The sequence below is a fragment of the Bactrocera neohumeralis genome, chromosome 3 (genome assembly GCF_024586455.1).
Source record: "Bactrocera neohumeralis isolate Rockhampton chromosome 3, APGP_CSIRO_Bneo_wtdbg2-racon-allhic-juicebox.fasta_v2, whole genome shotgun sequence".
NCBI classification, from domain to species: Eukaryota; Metazoa; Arthropoda; class Insecta; order Diptera; family Tephritidae; genus Bactrocera; species Bactrocera neohumeralis.
Window position 1 is genome coordinate 77,235,407 of NC_065920.1, and position 22,116 is coordinate 77,257,522.

At 37.0% G+C, this 22,116-nt stretch overlaps 3 protein-coding genes and 1 long non-coding RNA gene across 4 annotated transcripts; 1 reads left to right on the forward strand and 3 right to left on the reverse strand.

The window, feature by feature from the left end:
- The first annotated feature begins 117 nt into the window (after positions 1-117).
- Positions 118-12,174, forward strand: LOC126753512 (protein spitz). Its single transcript, XM_050465017.1, has 2 exons — positions 118-136; positions 9,970-12,174. Exon 2 carries the CDS (start codon positions 10,701-10,703, stop codon positions 11,514-11,516), a length of 816 nt encoding a protein of 271 aa, XP_050320974.1. The 5' UTR covers positions 118-136; positions 9,970-10,700; the 3' UTR covers positions 11,517-12,174.
- A 2,511-nt stretch (positions 12,175-14,685) lies between these two features.
- On the reverse strand, positions 14,686-17,237 carry LOC126753938 (transmembrane reductase CYB561D2-like). The gene is made up of 3 exons (XM_050465717.1): positions 15,393-17,237; positions 15,129-15,321; positions 14,686-15,053 (listed from the first exon to the last, which is right to left on the reverse strand). The coding sequence occupies exons 1-3, from the start codon at positions 15,699-15,701 to the stop codon at positions 14,746-14,748; spliced, it is 810 nt and encodes a 269-aa protein (XP_050321674.1). The 5' UTR covers positions 15,702-17,237; the 3' UTR covers positions 14,686-14,745.
- Positions 17,238-17,794: 557 nt separating this feature from the next.
- On the reverse strand, positions 17,795-22,101 carry LOC126753937 (uncharacterized). Its single transcript, XM_050465716.1, has 3 exons — positions 21,523-22,101; positions 18,530-18,722; positions 17,795-18,289 (listed from the first exon to the last, which is right to left on the reverse strand). Exons 1-3 carry the CDS (start codon positions 22,087-22,089, stop codon positions 17,976-17,978), a joined length of 1,074 nt encoding a protein of 357 aa, XP_050321673.1. The 5' UTR covers positions 22,090-22,101; the 3' UTR covers positions 17,795-17,975.
- Positions 18,796-21,514, reverse strand: LOC126753942 (uncharacterized). The gene is made up of 2 exons (XR_007666227.1): positions 20,076-21,514; positions 18,796-19,990 (listed from the first exon to the last, which is right to left on the reverse strand). It is a non-coding gene; the product is annotated as an uncharacterized LOC126753942 (long non-coding RNA).
- Positions 22,102-22,116: the final 15 nt, after the last annotated feature.

The following is a 22,116-nucleotide window of genomic DNA, read 5'->3' on the forward strand; positions in this document are numbered from 1 at the left end:
TACCGACACCGACGTCTGGTCCGTCCGTTCATTCGTCCGATACAGATAGACAACAACGCTTTCTATGGGGTTTCGTTTCGTTTACGTCTACTTCTTACTATAAAAGTGTTGGCGTTCGTCATTTGCGCTGACAACGGTATGTGTTTTTGTCGGTGCACACTACGCACCTCTTAGCATATAGACAAACTTTTTTCTTACTTTTTTTCAATTTTTTTGTGTAATTTGCTGTATGCGTGCGTGCCCCCCAATGACGAACGTCGGCCATTGACTGGTGACTGTCTGTCGTAATTAATGTATGTATGCGTGTGTGTGTTTTGTCTGCTAGTTGATTTTTTATGTGTGTGTACGATTTGAACCTCTGCTCGAGCGTGCGCGTTAATCGCACTTATAGAACCGAATGCGTTTCAGCACATACCTACTGTATTTGTGTGTAGCTAGAAACTAGTCTCGCTTGATCTATGATTTTTGTATGTACTTATATGCAATACTGTCTGTTCTGTTTTGTGTTAGTGCGTCTGGTTTACGCATTTGTCTGTACGTCTCGTTTGTTTAATCGTACGCAAATGTAGCGCTAGAATCGCAAGCATCCGCTGCGTTTTGCTGAACTAATAACAGAACTTTTTGCTGTGATTTGGCTTGGAAACTAGAGGCTGCTTATTGGGAAGGTATTAAAAAAGCTTGATCTAAATTCGAAAATATTCGGCTTCATTCGTCAATATAATGCACAATAATTTTAACTTGCGCCATATCAGTTGATCGCGTTACTTCGGGGATTTGGTACCCGTTACAACAACAATAACATAATTTTTTGTCGAGCACAACAATTACTTTTATACCTACCTAATACTGCAAAAAGTCTGTATATAAACGAACGAGTCCTCAGTTTTTGAGATATTGATCTGAAATTTTGCACACATCTGTTTCTCTCCAAACAGCTGATCATTTGTCATAACCGCCAAAGTGGGACCAATATAGCCTTGAACAATCAAAGCCACATACTCCGATCCCACGACAATGGGGTCAACGTAAACGAAACGGACAATTTTTATCAACTCGTCAGAATTCTGCCCTTACAACAACAACAACATTAAAGTCAAGTGCTTGTATGGAAAACTTTTTTATTCGAAAATATATATTCACGAAATGTGGTATGGCTTATTATTATAATAGGCAACGAAACAATCTTCGAAGAAATTGTGCAGATCGGACCACTATAGCATATAGCTGTCATATAAAGTTAACGACAAAAATGATGTTCTTATATGAGAAAAAAATTTATTTGAAGATTAGATTCGTTAATATTTTGTCTTGTTGTTGTTTACTTTGTGCGGCACATCCTCATTGGTTGTGCGCGACATTTCTGAAAGTTCAAACGAGTATTTGCGAATTTTTAAAATCCAAGGCCTCATTAATAGAATTTAATAAAGCGAGCATTGCACTTTGAAACACACAACAACAAATGTTCGAATTTCCTGTCTGCGTGAATCATATTGCGTTATCAAATACTTTTAATCTGTTTTCGAACGCAAAATTTGTATTTACTTCGCAGTTGAAGAACATAAATGCAAATATGCGAAACATTAAATCGGATTCGCTATAAGAACTGTACTCGAAAATTAATCTACGCATTTTATACATCTTCGATCCATATGAAAATTGCATTTTCGAGTAACCCACGCTTTTATGTGCCCATAACGAATCACTTGCGTTCCGAAAACGCAGCGTTCAAGCGTGTTCGAAAACAAAAATTAAGCGCGTAGGCGCAGTGCAGCTTACAACGGAAACAACAAATTTCATATTCGGTTTACAGTTGTTATTCTCATTTTCGTGCAAGTTTTTGGTTCATTTGGCAGGCACTAACCAACATACAAACAACTTGGTGGTTTTGTCTATGCACTTAACAGTTTAGAATGCGCTGCTTTCGCCTTCGTCGTCGCTTCATTGGTTGCGGTGTGGTGCTGTGCGGTGAGGTGAGACGTGCCGAACGTTGTTATGGGGATTTATTTTTGGTTGTTCCCCACTTCCGTTCTCCGCTTTTATGCACTCGCAACAACGACGAGCACATAGCCGAGGTATTTTCAATGCGTCGCGTCACCATTTACCCTGGCCCTGTCCTATTCCAATCGTTTCATCTCATTGAATTTTGTTGTTGCTGCTCTTCTGTACGTCGTACAACGAGCGGAGCGACAGAGCGCTGCTCCCATGCAAGCGCTGACCGGTTGTTCTGCTTCTGCTGTGCTACTATTACTCTGCGCTTTGTTGGTATTGGCTGCGTGTTGGCGATGATGCGACGGCCGCGGCGATGGCGGGTGCAGAGACTCATTCATGTGTACGCTGTTGTGGTCGTCGTCGTCGCCGCCGTCGTCGTCACTACTCATTCATTCATTCATTAATCCGTAACTTGTCATAGCGTACACACCGTATTGTCGCGTGGCGCGCTTGAATAGTGGGACGTTGTATGGCGCGCATGGTGGTGTGGTGCACCATTGGGGCCGCAAAACAAACGATCAGCGCTCAATTCGTGTTGTTGCATATGAATACATATATTCGGTGCAAAAAAGCCGCACCTTTTAGCGTTTTGCCGCTCGCTGTGGTATTCGTTCGTCGTGTTTGTATGGCGCGTTCGTCGCATTGTTGTATCAGCAAGTAAGAAATTTCCGTTATGACTGCATAGTTTGAATTTTATCCGCGCGTTCGTTCGGGTACGTGTTGTGCTCCGTGTGTATCTGAAGTGTTGGTGGTGGTTGTTGTCGTTGTCGTTGTCGTTGTGTGCGCGCGTGCGCTTGGCATTCCAAAGATTTGAGTTCGCTCATTCAATACTCAATTTGTGCCGTTTAGTTTAAAGCCGTAAGGTGGTGCGTATGCGGGGTCAGTAGACACACTTTCTTACACCTGAACAAAAAAACTAAACAAAAATAACATTTAAGTACAATATTTGACTAATGTGGCAGAGCACTATTATAAAAAAAGTGTACTGATAAAAATAAATTGTTTTTTTTTAATTAAAAAACTATAAAATGGCTTAGCATAAATTTCGCAGCTCATAAAATATATTATTATATTATTTGTGTTAAGAAAGTGCAAGCAATCAACTTTCGCCGTGTAATTTATCATCGCACTTTAAAACAACAACAACAAACAAGCAGCAAGTGGCTACATAGCTCACCCTATACACCTGTCGAAGGCAAGGAATGTGTGTGTCACCACTTTACATATGTATGTATGTACATATGTACATATGCGCATCCTCATGTCGTATATTATATTTCTCGCGTTTTGCGTTTTTTGCGTTTTAAATAAATTGAATTGACAATATTAATAGTCGTCATTTGTCTACACACCTCACCTCGATTATAATCGCTACGGTTAGCTAGCTGTATTGGGCGGGCAAACCGCTTGTATTCGCGCCAGTTATTGAATTTTTTGGAGTGACGTCTTTTTTAGGCCCCACTTTCGGTTGCTAAAGCGTATTCAAACAATTAGAATTCCAAAATATTCATGCGCGTGTCGCTTTATTATAGACGATGCTTGCTAACTACAAAGAAAAATATCAATGAATATATAAAACAACAATAACAACATTTTTGTGCCATTTTTTATGTTACTTAATTTTTGTTTTTTTGCGAATTCGGCAAAGTTCCAAATGCGTGTGGTTTTCAACTATCTCTGTGTGATTCAAACACATACATGCTTACATATATAGTGTTGATTCATATATGTATGTCTGTATATCTGTTATGCCACGCGCAGGTCGGTTGAAGATATTCAAAGTCATTGAATTAATAAATTGGCTAATGGCATAACGCTAGCTCCTTCAGTTTGCGCGCTATTGTCAACGCTTGTTCCAATTCGGCGCAACTACTTAATATTCTGTGTTAAATTTGTGAAAAACAAAGCCGCCAAAGCCAAGGCGTTATTAATAAAGTTGTTGTGGCATAGAAAGAAGAAGAAAAAAAACCGTCTGCAAAAATGCGAACGCGTCAACATGGTCAGATCAGCATCATAAGATCAAGCCGATCATCATGAGCTCATGCGAAGACAACAAAACAAATAAGAAGCGACTGTGAATAGTGGTGAAAGCATGTATTGCGTGTACATATACATACATATGTATGTATGTACATGTATTTATGTGGTCCAAGTACAGTTGTGCTGATCTTGACCTACACACATACACATAAGAAATTTTAATTTGTTGCTAAGCATGAATTAATAATTACTTTCTTGCATTTTCTTAAATGATTAGTGCTTCGATGTCATCTACTATTTCTTCGAAGTTTGTACCGCTGCCATGGATCGTGAAGGTATCAATTCAAATAAAGAGGTTTCTTTACAATAACTTGATTTTGAACGATCAGTTTGTATGACATCTACATATATGCTATAGTAGTCCGATATCTGCATTTCCGACAAATGAGCAGCTTCTTGTGGCGAAAAGAATGTGTGCAAAATTTCAGATCGATATCTCACAAACTGATGTACTGGTTCGCGATCAATTCACAAAAAGACGAGCATGGCTAAATGCACGCAAGTCGTTACCCTGAACCTCCTGGCAAGCTTTATATACCCTGCTCAGCGTATAAAAAGCGATCTTGTATGGCATTATTATGTGCTCGATCTGCAAAATACATTCACACATCTCACCTAAGAACGGCTATTTAAACACGAGCTTCCGTCCCGTTCACAGTGGCAAGCAAAATTGTGCTAATGACCCAGGTAAATGAATCTGTAACAATTTGTTTAACGCACGTCAGCTGTTATAAGCCAAAACGCTTAACGTCATATCATTATATACACTTTTTATTCAGGACGGAGAAACAATTCGTTTTGCCAAAAAAAAAATGTTCGTATATACGAGTATATATACATATGTATGTATATACAAGTATACAAGCAAAGCTGTACATATGTACTTAGGTGCGCATGTATTATATTTGCACATTTAATATGATTTTGAAATCTACAGCCATCGCTTGCACGCATTCAGCGGCTGTCATGTGTGAATGGCTGGTGGGGTCAAGTGATGCTTGCTGCCACTTTTCGCGCATTTGTAACTTTATTTGAGTTTCTTCTGCAGTCTATACTACATTTTTATTATAAATCAATTACAATATGGAACGAAATGATTTTCGCTATCGTTTCGGGAAATTGCCTAGCGCCAGCTTAATTATTAACGCTTCACCACCGTCCATTAAGCTTTGTATGCGCTGTCTGAATGATATGATTTGATTCTTATATTGTGTGTTATTTTTAAATCCTCAATGCAGTCCAAAGGTCACTAAAATGCTCCGGCATTGCGCCGGTGAATCAATTTATGTACGCGCGCCATTACGTGTCGCGTCATGATAAAGCTCAGCGCAGCATTCTTCTCACTTTTGAGACAATTTGCCCCGACAGTGATGATGAAATATTCGTAATTATTTAATAAGCGACATTTTGCATATTTTTCCAAGTGTTGCATTGCTCAGATTCAATTATTTTTTAATTACAACTAAATTGTAGTGTGTTTTTTGCATGAAAATAGTGTCATTGAGCAACAGGTGATCCACTTTGACAAGCTGTATCAATTTGCAACACTTTTTGGTGTTTTTAAAATAGTTTTTCAATTATGAAACAAAAAGTTATTTACTATGTATATTTTGTCTGCGAGTTTGCCAGGAAAAGCTTGTTTTATAAAACATAGTCTAATAAAATCAAAAATAAATATTGAAATTAATTAAAATTACAATGTGAACTACTAAGAAAGGAATCGGTAGCATACGTACATATATTTGCATGTCAAAATATATATTTCTTCGTAATCATTCTCTAGAGATATGAGTTAAGATGAGTGTATTTTAGTAGTTATCGGAATCTCGAATCTCTTTCGCTTCTCTAAGTTTGTCATCCTTATTAATGTATATCAGTATGTGATACACAAATGTATGTATGTATACTGTATCTGTATGCTGCTGATACTACGTGCGCTGCGGTGACTTGTTGAGTGACAAGCGAAATAATACATTTCTGTGGTTGCTTTATGCTGGCACTTTTTTCCTTTTTATTCTTATCAACTGTTCAAAGCGGAGTTTAAAAAAAAAACTAAAAAATTCTCATCTGCGCGGTGAAATTCTTTTTAATTATATTTTCTTCGTTTTATGTTTTTTTTTGTTTTTAGAAATCGGTACTAATGTGACTTTAACCTTGATGTGGAGCAAGATTATGAAGCATACAATTTTTTTTTACCACACTGACTACATACTTATCGATCATTTTAGAAATTACGAATTGCTGATTGTATGTGTGTGACGCGTGTTTATTTTTTGTTTTATCAAAATTGATGCTGACTTTCAAATCTTTAATAACATCGCGCAGAAGACAATGAAAATGCTGCTAAAATATAAAATTCTAAGTTTTGTTCTATATTTGTATGGGTGTTATTAGCGCACTTGGTGGTGACGCTCGGCAGTAAATTCATTTGAATTTGGCGCAATTTTCTTTGATGTTTTATAAATTAAGAAAGAAGAAAACGAATCATGCCTGTACTTACTGATAGAATTGTGTCATTCTTCAAAGTGGCTGCGAAATGTTGACATTTTCTGCTTAAAATATATTTTTGAAATTCATATCACAGCCAGCTTTGAGGAGCGTCGCGATTCTAAAGCATTAACGGAGACATTAACAATGATAAGCGAAAAATTGCAAATTTTCATGATTTTTTTTTAAGAAAAAAAAAAACAAATAAAATTTTATAAGAAAAAATTAAAAAAATTGTATAAGAAAAAATTAAAAAAATTGTATAAGAAAAAAAGTATACATATATAAAATTTTATAAAAAAAATGTCCATCATCGATTTGGAAAATGTGAAAAGTGCACAATGAGCTTTAAAAATTATGTTATCACCATATTAAAACTAAAATGTGTAAATTGGTTTGGAAAAAAATTAAAATTTTTGTTTTTATAAATTACGCATTTCATATTAGTAATTCATTCGCCATAATCCTTACAACACATATCAAGTAGACAGCGTTATAGTTTATTATATATCAGAACAATAACAAAATACGTTTGTCTAAATCTCACAAAGTGGTTGTGAAATGCTCTATTTGAAACTGCATATCACAGCCAGCTTTGATGAGCTTAGCTGGACGTCTTCCTAAGAGCTGCACCAAACAAAACCAAGAACCAACCAACCTAAACGAACAATCATGAAAATCTGTCACAAAAAAGATTACCATTCACTCGAATAACATGCAATTACAAAGCACATTCATACACACACACACATACCTATACATGCAAGTAGTGCGCATACACACACACACACGTGCAGAGCGCGACCATAAGCACACTGTGCTCACACACGAAACGCTGCAGGATACTCCATTCTCCATAAATTGCATAAATGTCAACATCATCAGCCATCAACTCGGTTAACCGGCGCTTGCAGCTTGGAAATGTCATTTAAAATAATAGTAATGCAAAAAAAAACAATAAAAATAAAAACGAAACAACAAAAAGTTTGAAAGTAAAAAGTGGCTATAAAATGTTGCTTATCTAAGCCTCATCAAGTGGTTGTGATATGGATTCTCAACGCATATCACAGCCAGCTTTGATGAGCTAGGATAATCAACGGGGGACAGCGCTCTACAAAAAGCTAATTAGAAAAAATTGTGATTATAAAAAATATAATGAATTGGTTTGACTGACAATATGTGCTAAATTGAAAATATAAAAATTGGTGTTTAAAAAGAAAATGAGAAATCAGAAAATTCGTTAGTGATTTGGTTAAAATTTACATAATAAAATAAAAACAATTCAGCCATAAAAAAATATATAATAAAAATTAAATTGCGAGTAAATTATTAAATACAAAATTATAATAGAAATTAAATTGCACGAACGAGCGAAAACAATGAATAAAGCGAATTTCCTAAAATGTTGAAAGACTCATGCCTGCATTTTCACACAGTCATCGAATGCACCGATTTGTGTTTACCTATCTTTATTTACAATTCATTCAAAAATTTTTACGCTTATCGCACAATTGTAATGTTTGCAGCTCATTTTACACACATGCATACATACATACGTCATACCTTAGTCATTGGCAATTTAAAGTGAATCGCTGGTTGTGGCGCCGTGAGTATTGCTGCACTTTGCCCCTGAATGCATGAGTGCTGCGTCAGTGGGTCGAACGCGCGGTACTTTCTCTAATATGTCTATGACATACTAATATTTCTATGCACTATGCCTATGTATGACGCATATTACTTTCTCGAAAGGTCCTTATTGTATAATGACTTCAGAATACCAATTAGTAATTGGGGATTTTTAGCTATTTTTATTTCGTTAGTTAAAATTGCAACTTCTTGTTGTTATAGATTCATTTTTTTGTCATATTTTTTGTATATATTTTTAAATAAATACAATTTTTTTGGGGGGTGAGAAATTCCAAGTCAGGGTGATGGTACTAGGTCAGTATAGTAAAACCATCAAAGGGTTTGGCGTTCGTATGTGTCAGTTTTTTTTATGACCTTTTAAATTTTTTCCTTATCTTGATGTTTTTCCGCTTAGTTTTTTTTTATGTTAAACTATGAAATCCAAAATAATTCCATTTTCGAAGACAAATAAACTTGTACAGTCTGCATAAATGGACATTTTAACTGTTTAAGAAAAATTAATAGGTACTTTTTCTGGTGCACCTTTGTCTTCTATCATGGTTTGTAGCCTTCTATTTATAGAATACACCAAATTGTGTATAAGTTCAAGCGGTATGTTTGCCCATATTTTCTGAAGAGCAGCCTTAACCTCATTTCTGGTATTAACTTTGCGCTCTCGTAACTTCGTCTTCAGATAGGTCCACAGGTGTAAATGGGATTGAGGTCTGGCCTATGCGGGAGATGTGGCAGCACTTTTTTCACATTGTACAACAACCATTCCGTAACCCATAAAGCACAAACTTTTGCATGCAATAGTAATCTATTCTATACATAATCCCTTCGATGAAACAAGGTAACCGACGCTACTTGTTCCCGCGGCACCTATTTTGCTTCCATTGAACCGCACACATCCTTCATGATGACACTCTTATTTAATTGTTTATCGTTTAGCCTCCTTCTACTTCTTCTCTATTGGCGTAGACATCGCTTACGCAGTTATAGCCCAGTTTACAACAGCGGGACAGTCGTTCTTCTTTTTTGCAGTTTAGCACCAATTGGAGATTACTTCTCCACCTAGTCTTTCCAACGGCTTCTAACGGCGGGTACCGCGTCGAATACTTTCAGAGATTGAGAGGAAGATTTACAGGCTCTGGTCAAACATTGGCTAGAGAACAAAAGTACTCGCGAAACCGGCAATATTAAAATAAAAGCACATACTATTCTTCAGTACATACATACATACATATTTGCTAAATTCAAAAAGAGTAGTGGAGTTGGAAGACTTGATGGTGTAAAACGCCAAAAAAATTTGCATGCCTCAGGCTGAAAGTAAAGCTGAAATAGTTTAAGAGACATGTCCCTTCGAAGTTAAAATATTTCTCTGGACAACGTATTCTTGATACATGGTTCGGAAAGTAGTACACAAGCTGTTGCTTTGTCAGCATACAAATTTTTGCCTGAATTCTTAATAAAAAAAAATTGAATCTTGTATAAGAAACAATTTGTAAAAGAAAATTTCAATATTTTTTTTATTGCCTAAAAATTTAAGCAAAATTTTTTAAGTTGAAATAAGAAACGCTTGATAAACAAAACCGTAAAAGAGAATTTCAATATTTTTTATTTATTAAAAACTTAAGCAAAAAAATAAAATTAAAATTTTTGTACTAATTAAAAATTTTGAGTTTTTAACTTTTTGGTGTAAAATTTAATGTATTTTTAGTTTCCAGTTTCTTCTATTGTTTTTAAATATAAGCTTTCCACTTAGTTTGAACTATACTTGTTACAGATAGCTTAAAAAATGTAATTCGTTTAATCTTATTTTCGCAGGTATACCACAAAAACAACAAGGACTAACTGATTTTTTAACACTTTTCAACATCGAAATTTGCCTGTTTTTACAATATTTATTAAATATAATTAATATAAGTATAAGGTGTTCTTGTAAACACAACTGTGTGCGTAGTTAAGTCCGATTAATTGTATCAAAAGTGTGTGAAAATACCGCTATAACGTTATATGTGCGTACATGTCCGACAATTGTGATAGCAAGTTAGTAATTTAGCAACTTGATTTAACTGTTTATTAAAGTCATACGTTCTAGTTACACCACTCACATCATAAAGTGTAGAATATTAAACCAAAAATATAATTGTAACAGAAGTGAAAAAAGCTGTGAAAGTCGCTAACAAAAATTTTGTATTATTTGTGGGCATGTAAATTTCTGTAATTACTGTAATAATAACCTCGAAAAAGTAACTGAAATCAAAGATCTTGAATTTTAAGTAAACGAAGCATAAAACTATAAGAAAGTTATCGAAACTTATTTAAGTTTTCACGTCCATGTTTTTAAATAATTAAATGCATAACATCAACTGAATTCCACTTTGAATAATTTCCATTCCAACAAACAGTATTTTGTGAACCGAAAACCAAAACTGATACAAGTTTTCAACTCACACATCCTACACTTATTCACTCACTCACTCAAGTATTGAACACATTCTCTTAATTAAGTAACTTTATTTCTATAAGTAAACTAAACGCTAATTCTGAACATCATGTCTTTGCTCAAGCGCAAATGCACGCTACTCTTTGGCGTCTGCTCGTTGACTCTAGTGCTCGCTTGCCTTTTGAAGCAGCCGACTACGGCTAATGCATGCTCTAGTCGTTCCATACCCAAGCCACGCACGCTCTCCTCGGCCGCCTCTTCGCTTTCGCCACAACAGTCGACAACATCCGCTACAACATCTACTACCACCACCACCACTACTACGGAGCCGACTACCACTACCACAACGACACCGAGACCCAACATCACCTTCCCAACCTACAAATGTCCGGTGAACTACGACGCTTGGTATTGCTTAAATGATGCAACCTGCTTCTCGGTTAAGCTGGGCGACTCGGTTATGTATAATTGCGAGTGCGCAAATGGCTTTATGGGGCCACGCTGCGAGTACAAGGAGTACGATGCATCCTTCTTGCCGAAACGACCACGTCCAATGCTGGAAGAGGCGAGTATTGCAAGCGGCGCCATTTGTGCCCTACTCTTTGTGCTCTTCATCTGCTTGACCTTATACCTACGTTATGAGCAGCGCGCTAAGGTTTTTGCTGAGGATTATGAGATCACCGACGCCATGGAAGAGGAGGATGACGAGTGTGAAAACAGCTATTTCTCAACGAAGACATGCCGCTATTGCAATGAGCCGCAATGTTGCGGTGCAAAGGCTGGAGTCGTTGGTGATGTTGGCGATAGCGGCATGCGTGGTCGTGTCTATGGCGCGTCCGAGGGCGGCGTTGGTGCACCATCGCTGCGTCGTTACATTGAAGCGATTTCCATGTCATTTGCTATCAGACGCACCACCAAAATGTAAAATGCGAATTAAGCGCATATGAAATATAATTTATATGAAAAAGCAGAAATAGTATGGTTGTTGTGTTGTACTTGCGAGATTTTATTAAATAAGTCGTACGAAATATATCTGCGCGTAATTATGCGCTCTTTAATAATTAAAAGTTGGTCTATATCTGCATTAGCGTTAATTTTCCACAATTTTGTCATTCATTCAAAATAAAATAATGAATTTATTGTTCATTCTCAATTACTTAATTTTTAATTGTTCATTCACAATTGAATAAGTCTGAAAAAAATTTTATTTTTAAAGTACTTAATTTTGAACATTTTCCATTGCAACTAACTTATCTGTACTTAACATCTTGCAACTATGCGAAATAATAATAATGTTTTGCCAAATACAACACTATAACCAACTCTAAAAAAATCTAAAAAATATATATTCAATAAGCTTTGTTAGACCATTAAGCTAAGCTAGCAAGCCAATTAATTTTTAACTGTACCGTTTTTTGAAACACATCAGTTTTAGACTAGTGATGACTAAAATGCCTTCGAGTGCTTTATATACAACACTAATATATACTCCTGAAATCACTTAATATTTCAACTGAAAATGTAGTCCATTTTCGTAAATCCATGACATCACAGCACATTTACATATATACAACACAAACAAACATGCATTAATTTCATTTAAAGTATAATATTTATGAAATTTCACTACTTAAGTCCGAAATCGATTGAATTTACGAAATTTTTTTACAAACTTTATTTAATACATACGTGATATTTATTTATTTATATTGCAGCGTATTTGATGAGAATTCATATTAATTTATCTTGCGGCATGCAAAAAGTATTATTCGTGACAACTATTGTACACACCTTCTTTTATTAAATAATATGCAAATTAAATAAAACAGCACAAAGCTAAATGCAAAATAAAAAATAAACTTTGTTTTCATTTCTAGAGAAGGAGAAGGATATTTTTCGTGGTGTTTTTGAAGAGGAAATTTATTTAATAAAAAAAATAAAAAATGTGCATTTATAGAAATTAACGTGCTTTTATGATCGGCGAATGGACCTCCGAAAAAAGGAGTCTGTTGGTGTTTAAAATTATACCAAATCGGAAATGAAAAAATATTGTTTTACAGGGTTTGTCAGAAAAGTAATAGGACTGATAGAAATCGCGCTGGGAGCGCTGCATCGACGCAGCAGCCTATTTTGAGTTTTTAAATAATTGTAACGATTGGTTCAATAAATTTGTTTAAATCGATTCAGTCCTACTTTCCGGACAAACCCTGTGTTGTGTTGGGCCCGTGGAATAAAATACCGAAACTGGACGAAACAAACTGCAAGGAGTTGCAAATATTAAAATAAAATTAACAGACCGTGGAAAGTTTTTCGAATATAAAAAGTCGATACAATCTACTAATCCTAGGAATATACTTTTTAAGTTTTGCTCCTCTTCAGAAACTGTTTTTGTTTCCATAGATACCGAAGGTTGCTTCAGTCCATAAAATGCATTCTTGATAACTGCCGGCAGCAAGAAATAGAGTTTGTGGTAACATCTCATCTCATTTAGTAAAAACAAAATGAATGATTGAAATCATATTTAAATTCTTATTTCTTTGGCCTCTTTCTGACAAATATGTCTCAGTAGGTAGCTAAAGTTAAAATTTAAAGCTGATTTCTTCAGCCGATTCGAAGAAATTTTGCTGACTGAGTCTAAACATCCCCAAATGGGTTGAGGTTGCTCGAAATATGGTTATCTGTAGAACTCAATGCATCAAGCTACCTGATTGTCTACAGATCGAAAAGCCACCAACCAGATCGATCATGTTATGATAGACGTGCATACGCTCCGAGTCTTGTCGCAGCGAAGATACACACCCGCCTCTGTGCAGCATAAAACGCACGTCAACAAACAAGGAAGGTTCGACGTCGAAAAGCTGTATTCACAACCTTGCTCTTCCCAATTCACAAAAAGGGAAACCCCACAAACTGTGCCAACTACCGTGGGATAAGCCTCCTTAACTTCTCATATAAGTTTCCATCGAGCGTACTGTGTGAAAGATTTAAGCCCTAGGTCAACAAACTGATTGGACCTTATCAGTGTGACAGGGCTGGAAAATCAACAACTGACCATATATTGCCCATGCGCTAAATATTGGAAAAGCACATGAATGAGGACACACACCACTTCTTCGCCGATTTTAAAGCTGCTTTTAACAGCACGAAAAGGAGCTGTCGCTATGTGTGAATTTGGTATCCCCGGAAAGCTAATACCGCTGTGTAAGCTGACGTTGCGGAACACCCAAAGCTCCCTTAGAATCGGGAATCAATTTATTTTATTCAAAATAGTCTCCTTCCACTTCAATACAGCTTTTTGCACGGTCCAAAACCAAACCGACAAACCGTGCACACAGCTTTCGTAAACCCTAATGTTCGGTCGATGTTTTGGAGAGTTTAATTCCATTTCCATGAATTTCAATGATGATTTCGGCCGATTTTTGATGAATTCATGCACAGTTTCGATGGAATTCCGGTGATCACGGATTTTGATTGGCTCACATGTTGATCGTCGATTTATGTTCTCACGACCACTTTGAAACCGTTAAAACCACTCGTGCACTCTGCTACGGGATAGGCAATATTCGCCATAAACTTGTTTCATCAGTTGAAACGTTTCGGTAAAAGTTTTACCAATTTTAAATCAAAATTTAATCTTGGCTCTTTGTTCGAAGCTTATTTTCGCACCGATAACACAAACATACTGACACTTACTTGATTCTAACGCACCAGTCGACATATAGATGGCGCCACCAGGGGGCGCTAGAGTCCTGTTTACTTTGGAAAGCACCTTGTAGTTCAGCAAATTAACAGAGGGCGGCTACGCTGGCTAGTCCGAATGAATGCTCCAGCTCTGAAAGTATTCTATGCAGTACCCGCCGGGGAAAGCTGAGGAAGAGGAAGACCTCCACTCCGTTGGAAAGACCAGATGGCGAAGGACTGGGCTACATTTGGAATCTCCGATTGGCGCCAAACAGCGAAAAAGAAGAACGACTGGCGCGCTGTTGTAAACTCAACTGTAACCGCATAAGCTATAACATATTTATAGTTTATTTTAAGAACTATGAGATAAAGAAATCTATTTTAGTTTAATATTATGAAGTTAAAATCGTATATTTTATATATTGTTTTCTAAAGTTCAACGTTATTATTCACTAAATAACTCTCCGCTTACTTTACAAACGACTATAAAATAAGCACCACATAGGGCCATAAGCGGTCAACACAAATATAATAATTGTGGTAATCTCCAAGAGAAAACGGAAGTCCATATAAGTTGAAGCGTCTAACGAGTAATCGTTAAATAGTTGCGTCTCGAACGAGTAATACATGCTCAGCATAGCCAATGTAAACGTAATCAAGCCAATAATATTGTGCAATGTTTTATTAAAGCGTGGTTGTAGGTGTCCCTTCAGTTCGGCGGCATAAAGTGAGCTGAGACCGCTTAACAAGCTGATAAATAAAATAACCATGGTAGCCAGACCTGCAAAGGTAAATATTGTATTTATACCACCAAACAAATAAACATAATTATACATGATAGCACACACACACACACCTATGATGCCATGACGCGTGTGAAAGTGCACCTCCTCCAAACACATTTTAATCACAATGCCAATGAGACCGATTATGGAGCCGCACAACTGTAACACCCAATGCAAACGTGCCTTCTCCGGCCGATGACACACCTGGGTGCAAGCGTTGCCACGATAGTAGGCCATCAGACCTTCGGTCATCAAGCAGAGAAACTGAAAACGGTAAATATTTGAATTTTATTCCTAATTCCTCCTGTGAACTAATTATTGTTCGCTTTACTTACGCCCAGTGTGCAAAACACCGCATGCCATGGAATATCCTTGCTATCCAAACGCAGACTCATCCAGCACAAGTAAACTGTTACGAAGCCGATTAGCAGCCGATTAACGAGCGTCAATACGAATTCGAGCTTCTGTGTGAGTGTGAGCGTGGGTGGCGGAGCGGGCCGTCCGCAACCCACTTGCGCAGGTGTGCAGCTGCTCACATTGTGGCAGTGTTGCGGCGCCGCGCTCTGCGGTGCCGGTGTGTCCCTAATGAAATGTATTCTAGCATTGCTTACCTTATTCACTACGAATTTGCCGCGACGTGTCATTTGAATTTTTGCGTAGCTTTTGGTATTTATCTAAAAACATCTGATTTTGTTTCAACTAATTTTTGTAATTTGCGCAAAATCTAAAATATTGCCCCGTTTGCGCTCCGGCTGAGAGCGCGTTTCGCCTATTACTGTTTTTGCAATCATTTTATTCCAACCGAAATTTTATTTGAATATGTAGAATAGCGTTCCGCGACGTATCATCATTGCCTTCCATTGCATGTGGCTGATTGCGTCTCCACTCCACTACGACATCGACTCGTGATTAATATGCTTGTTTTCTTGTTTTCTTATTTTGTTTTGTAGTTTTTATCTTTGCTTCTCAATGTCTTTATCAGTGTGTCAAGCCGCAGCTATGTACTGGCAGGCATATTGCAGTCGTGATTGATTTTGTGTACAGCCAGATACTTTCTTGGCAACTTATCGGCGCTTGCACCTTTGTCGCCGGTGTTTAATTAGGTGACTCTGCCCTCGCTGTCGATATGCTGCGTTGTTTGTTGTATTGTTTTATATGAATGAACGTAGTTGTGTCTTTGAAGAACTTCAATAAGATCTAAGATCTTTGCGCGGATTGCTTGAACTTTGTTGTAAGTTCTTGTAAGTCACCAGAAAGAATCTGTATTCCAAGTTTGTTTTGGTATCCTATAAGTTAGTTGTTCTACACAAATCTTTAGCATTAGGGTTGTGCTACCAGTCTCAAAAGTTGGGCATCATTTTAATGGTGTACAAAATATTATAGTTTGAACAAATAATCAACATCGGCGGAAATCTTCTCCGCTACATTCTCCACGCGGATGCTGTCTGTCTAGGTTTAGCAACTAATAACTGGCCTAGGGCAAGTGATGTCTAGCTAATGCAGAGATATATAGTTCAGCTTCGCGTCCTGGTAACTTTGATTTGCATATGAAACTGGGGGAGGAGAATGTATAGCTACCTCTGCCATTGCTAATGAGGTTCCTGGTGTTAGATATAAAACGCTAGGTTAAAAGTTCTCTGAAAATAAAACTCAACATGGAGGAGAACATGGATAAAAAGCGGGTTGGGATATCAGTTCAAACGTCGATTGGAGAAGTGGCCGCTACCAACGGTGGGCACAAGTGAGTCCACTTGCGGCCATACCTCTGCTGTGAAGGATCTGTTCAAAGCGTTTGTAGTTCTACAATGACGAGTTGTCAAGGTCCACATATGAGCTGTAGGGCGGCTGCGGAAGCGTTGGAATGGCGGCCTTGGTTAGGTAGCTGTTCACAAGAAAAGAGGTGTGAACCGGGGCGTTATCGTGGTGCCACTTCCAATCGGCTGCGATGTCTTGTCGAACTCGATTGACCCTTCGCTTGACTCCAGGAGGAACCAATTCATGGTGGACGATGCCTTTGATGTCAATAAAAGACAATGAGTATCGTTTTCACTTTGGATTTGTTCATTCATATGCGACTTCTTCCCGGCCCTCCAAAAGGCCTGGTGCCACCGAAACACACCACTTCTTGCTATAGCAACATCTGGGTAAGCCTGCTTGATCATATCAAACGTCTCTGTCGCGGATTTACCGAGTTTCACTCAGAATTTCATTTAGCCGCGTATCTTCGCTCCAACGAACGCTGCACACAGAAACACATCGCGCGAAAATTATTTGTCCTGCCTCTCCAGGTGCTCGAAGGCAGCAGCCGCTCGTTCATTAGCTAGGAACGCCCTCTACCGAATCCAGTTGGTGCGCGCACGCTCCGAAGTACAGTCGCGGCGGAAGAAAGTCAGTCCTATATCTTTTCGGACAAACCCGGTAAGTTAAAAATTAAATTCTTACACATTCGCTCTAAGCTCTGACACTACCATATTTGACGGATCGGCTTCAATATTCGGAGAATATTCTAAAATATATGTACATTCGATATATACATATAAATAGTCGTTTTGTTAAATTCACAAGTGAATATAACAGAACAATCTTACAACAAACGTATAATGGGGCTTCCGTGTTGTGGGTAGTGATGTTTCTGAATAAGCCAAAAATATTTTGTTTATTTTCTAAATTTCTCAATAAATAAAATGACTAAATAAAAAAGTTCAAATTGTAAAATTTTGTTTAAAAAAAGTTCAAATTAAATTGAGCATTTAAGATTTATTTTATATTAAATTTAAATGATAATAATAAATACAATTTTACAGAGAATGTTATGAAAAATTGGAGTATGCAAATATATTACACTTCATAAATATTTAATTTACATATTGTATGAGGACGTCCAAATACAGACTGATGACCACAAAATGTATGAAATATTAGTCTCTTACAATGATCCGTATCTTCTGCAACAGCGCCTTTATTGGTCCAATACAAGAGAGCACCAGCGAAATGAGCGTTATGGTTTTCATGCAAATGGGGAGCGTGGATCCATCTGGGTGAGCATTTGTAAAGAAACCCGTTTGATAACCATAAAATTGAGTTGAAAGCGCTAGTACGAAGCAAGTAAGGCCGATCAAGTTGTGGAATGTGCGATTAAATAATGGACGTACGCAACCCTTCATTTTGAGTTGATAAAGCGCGGTTAAACCGCTAAGCCAAGACACCAAGCAGAAGATAAATGTGGAGAAACCTTTGCAGAGATATGAAAAAGTTTGAAACAATAAGCAAAATCAAATGATTTGTGTCTATATTTTTTACTTTATATAAATTGAGCAACAGAATATACATATTTGGCGAAAAAATGTAATATTTACACAATAATAAAAAAATTAAGAAAATAATAAATTGGCACTTCTATTTTTGTGGAAATAACTTTATAAATTACTGAAATAAAATAAGGAATAAATAGAACTATTTCGCAGACACTTACCCAGCTTGCCATGCGTGCTCGATAGCAGAAAACCCTTCTGTATACATTTATACAGCGTACCGCCCATGCCCAGTCCGCCGCCTGCCAGCTGCAGCACCCAGTGTATGGTGTGCTTCTCATGCCGTTTGTAGTGTGACGTCAGCGGATTGGCGTTGTAGTGTATCATCACCGCTTCGGCCATCAACAGTGAGTACTAGGCGAACAAAACGATAAGTGCGGGGATTTAGAACAGAGTAAAGGAAATTTCGTAGGCGTTATGTTGCATACTTTTAGGCATTTAATGTGAGTGACCATTTAACGCGATCGGTTTTACGACACTAACCGAGTACAGTGTGTGTGAGTTAGACGCAAACACATGATACTCATACATGCACAAAAATAAAATTTTAATTGACAAATACTAAATGTACTAACACATAGAAATTAATAGAATTTAGTTGTGTATATGTTTTTGATGTTTATGGTTTACATTTTAATTTAAAAATAAATGTTTTCTACGAAATTAGGTTTTAATTATATTAATTACAGCATTTTATTTTAAAAATAAGTATTTTCTTCGAAATTAGTTTTTAAGTGTAATAGTTTCAGCAAAGAATTTGTTAACGTTCAAAACAAAAAATAAGCTGGTTTACTGTTAAAAATAGTTTTAAAGGGGCTACCACCTGCTTATATATTTATATGCAGTACCTCTTTTAAAAAGGTTAGTTACAAAATAATTATAAAATTAAAACGATTTGAGAACGCTTGCAATTAGAAATATTTTTAGTGAGACTACATCTGTTTGCAAATTTATGTAAATGTAACAATGCCAAAAAAAAGCATACAATATGGTTATAAATTAAAAACAAATTGAAACGCTAACAAAGCAAAATTTTTTGTTGGGTGTTACCATCTGTTTACAAATTTCGATGCAAAATATTTAAAAGATGAACGAATTCATACAATAAGGTTGTTGTTGAACAAACGCAGATTAACAAATAAAGATTGTTGAGAAGGGTTGCCACCTAATTTAAATTATATTTTATTAAAAAATGTTGAAATTATAATTGAAAGACAATATAAGATTTCGTACAAAAAAAGTCTGAGACAGTATTGTGGGTGCTTGTCTCAATATTAATTGAGCAAAGATAAACATCAACAAAGAAATAATACGCAAATTAAGTTTTTTTTTCAATAAAGACGAAAATGTAAGCAATTCTCCTGAAAATTTTAATAATCTTTATGGCGCTGATACAGTAATATCAAATCACACGCGATTTACTTTCGTCTGTTTCGGTAATTTTGAAGTGAAAGAAGCTAAACTAATGGAAATAGTCGAGACTGACCCTCAGGCAATCACTGTTTCTATTACCCGAAACATTGCACATAAATCCGTTTAGAAATAAGACTGCAAATCGCTGATTCGATCCATTTGGAAAGCGGATGGTTTCTGGTGACGAAAAGTGCACCTTTTAATTCAATCTCAAATGAAACAGATAGTTGTCGAATCATGGTGAGCCAGCGCAAATGGTGTCCAAGCCAGGAATGATTGTCAGGAAGATTTTACCATGTGTTTGGTATGATCGGTAAAAACCATCTACTATCAGCTGTTCTTTTAAGGCCAATCTCTTAATACGGATTTGTACAGGCAACAATTTGCCGTCCGTGAAGGAAATATTCTCCCAGAAACGGCTAGGTTAATCAATGGGAGGGGATTGAGTTTCAGAATTCGCCATGCCATTCCCTTACAGTCGGAATCATCCATCTTATAGTCCGGACCTAATGCCAACTGATTACTACTTTTTTTTCTAAATTTGTTATAAACTGTTTTACTATGAATATCCTTAAGACTTTCAGACAGAATCTTTAACCTTTACCACAATCATTAATATTTTTTATCACAAAACGATGATCTACATATAACAGGGTGATCATTAGGGCGGATCGATTTTTTTTGCTATGTAGGGTTTGTTTGGGAAAGTATTATTGATACTGATATTCTTCCGTCGCGACTGTACTTCGGAGAGTGCGCCCACCGACTGGATTCGGTAGGGGACGTTCCTAGCTAACGAACGAGCGGCTGGTCAGTTGTTTTCGAGCACCTGCAGAGTCAGGACAAACATTTTCGAGCGACGTGTTTCTGTGAGTGGTGCAAGCCGAAAATGCAGCGTTCGTTAGAGCAGAGGTACGCGATTAAATTCTGTGTGAAACTCGCTGGCAGCGCTTTTTAAAGAACTGTAACGATTGGTTCAATAAATTTTTTTAAATCGACTCAGTCCTATTATGTGCTTTCTGAACAAATAATAATTCTTGTAATATGGCGTCTGCGGGAAATGTTCTACGGATTATACTGAACAATTTTACTTAAAAAGCTGTGGGATTAAAACCGGTTTCGAGTCAGCGATTTTTAAAGCGAAGTTTAATAAATCCGAATAATCGGTTGTATGGGCGATATGTTATATAGTTGTCCAATCTGGCCAGTTATGACAAATGATCAATAGAATGTTTGAAAGACCCTCCGATTTAAATTTCATTCGGATATCTCAAAAACTGTCAACGAAATTTTTATAATCCCTACAAAATTTCACCTTAAAAATCGCTGGCTCGAAACCGGTTTTAGACCCGAATTCTCTTAGATAAATTTGTTCAAAACGATCCGACAAACATTTGCCACTAACGCGATATTTTTTTTTTGCACCCAGTAAATCGACCATTGTTCATACTGTATGTCACTTTTATTAATGCGAATAAATCATTTCGAAATCCGTTAACTGTAAAGCCACTTATGTAAATGTCACAAAGGTTATCCTAGTACCATTGTGTTCAGAAAAATGTTGAAAAACTTTTAATATAATCAATGAACAATTATGCTTATTAATCTTTTTTTTTTTGTTAATAATGTTAAAAACTGATTTAAAACGAACGTATCTAACATATCCGTGATCCACAGCCTACGTTATATGTATAGTACTCGTATGTTATTTAAAAATTTTAAAAAAACTTCGATCACTTACTCCAAGTGTCACCAACCACGCATGCAACGGGGTCTTCTCCAAACCTCTGGTGATGCACAGCCAGCTCATGTAGATGGTCACAAAACCGATGCACATTTGATTCAAAATAAATAGAAATGTTTCGAAACGTAGAAATCCAGCCGTCTTCCAAAAGGATTTCGGAGCGGTGGACTTCTCATCGATATACGAATCCATTTTACTGTAGGCGTAACGCGGATAACGGGATTGGCGTGTTTGAAAACGCGACGGCGAGGACACACTACTCGCGGCGGCAAAAAGACTTGAAGTGTAAGTTGTTAGCGGGTTCGTCCGACTTTGATAGGCACGATCAGATCCACTAGCTGCCGCACTGTCACTGGAATGATAATGCTCCGTCGACTGGTCACTATTAATGTGATCGCTGTTCTTTTCGCACGATACCAGTGCAGCTGCGTCGGTCGCAATGTGTATTTCGGCTGTTGATTCTTGACCGTTAGTTGTTGGAGCGCGATTTTTTAACGTTGTGCTGCCATAGTCACTGTGCTTTGAACTGATCGTTGCGTCGAGGCGTTCCGTTGAAGTCAACATTTTTGATGTATAATTGATTTGCTCGTT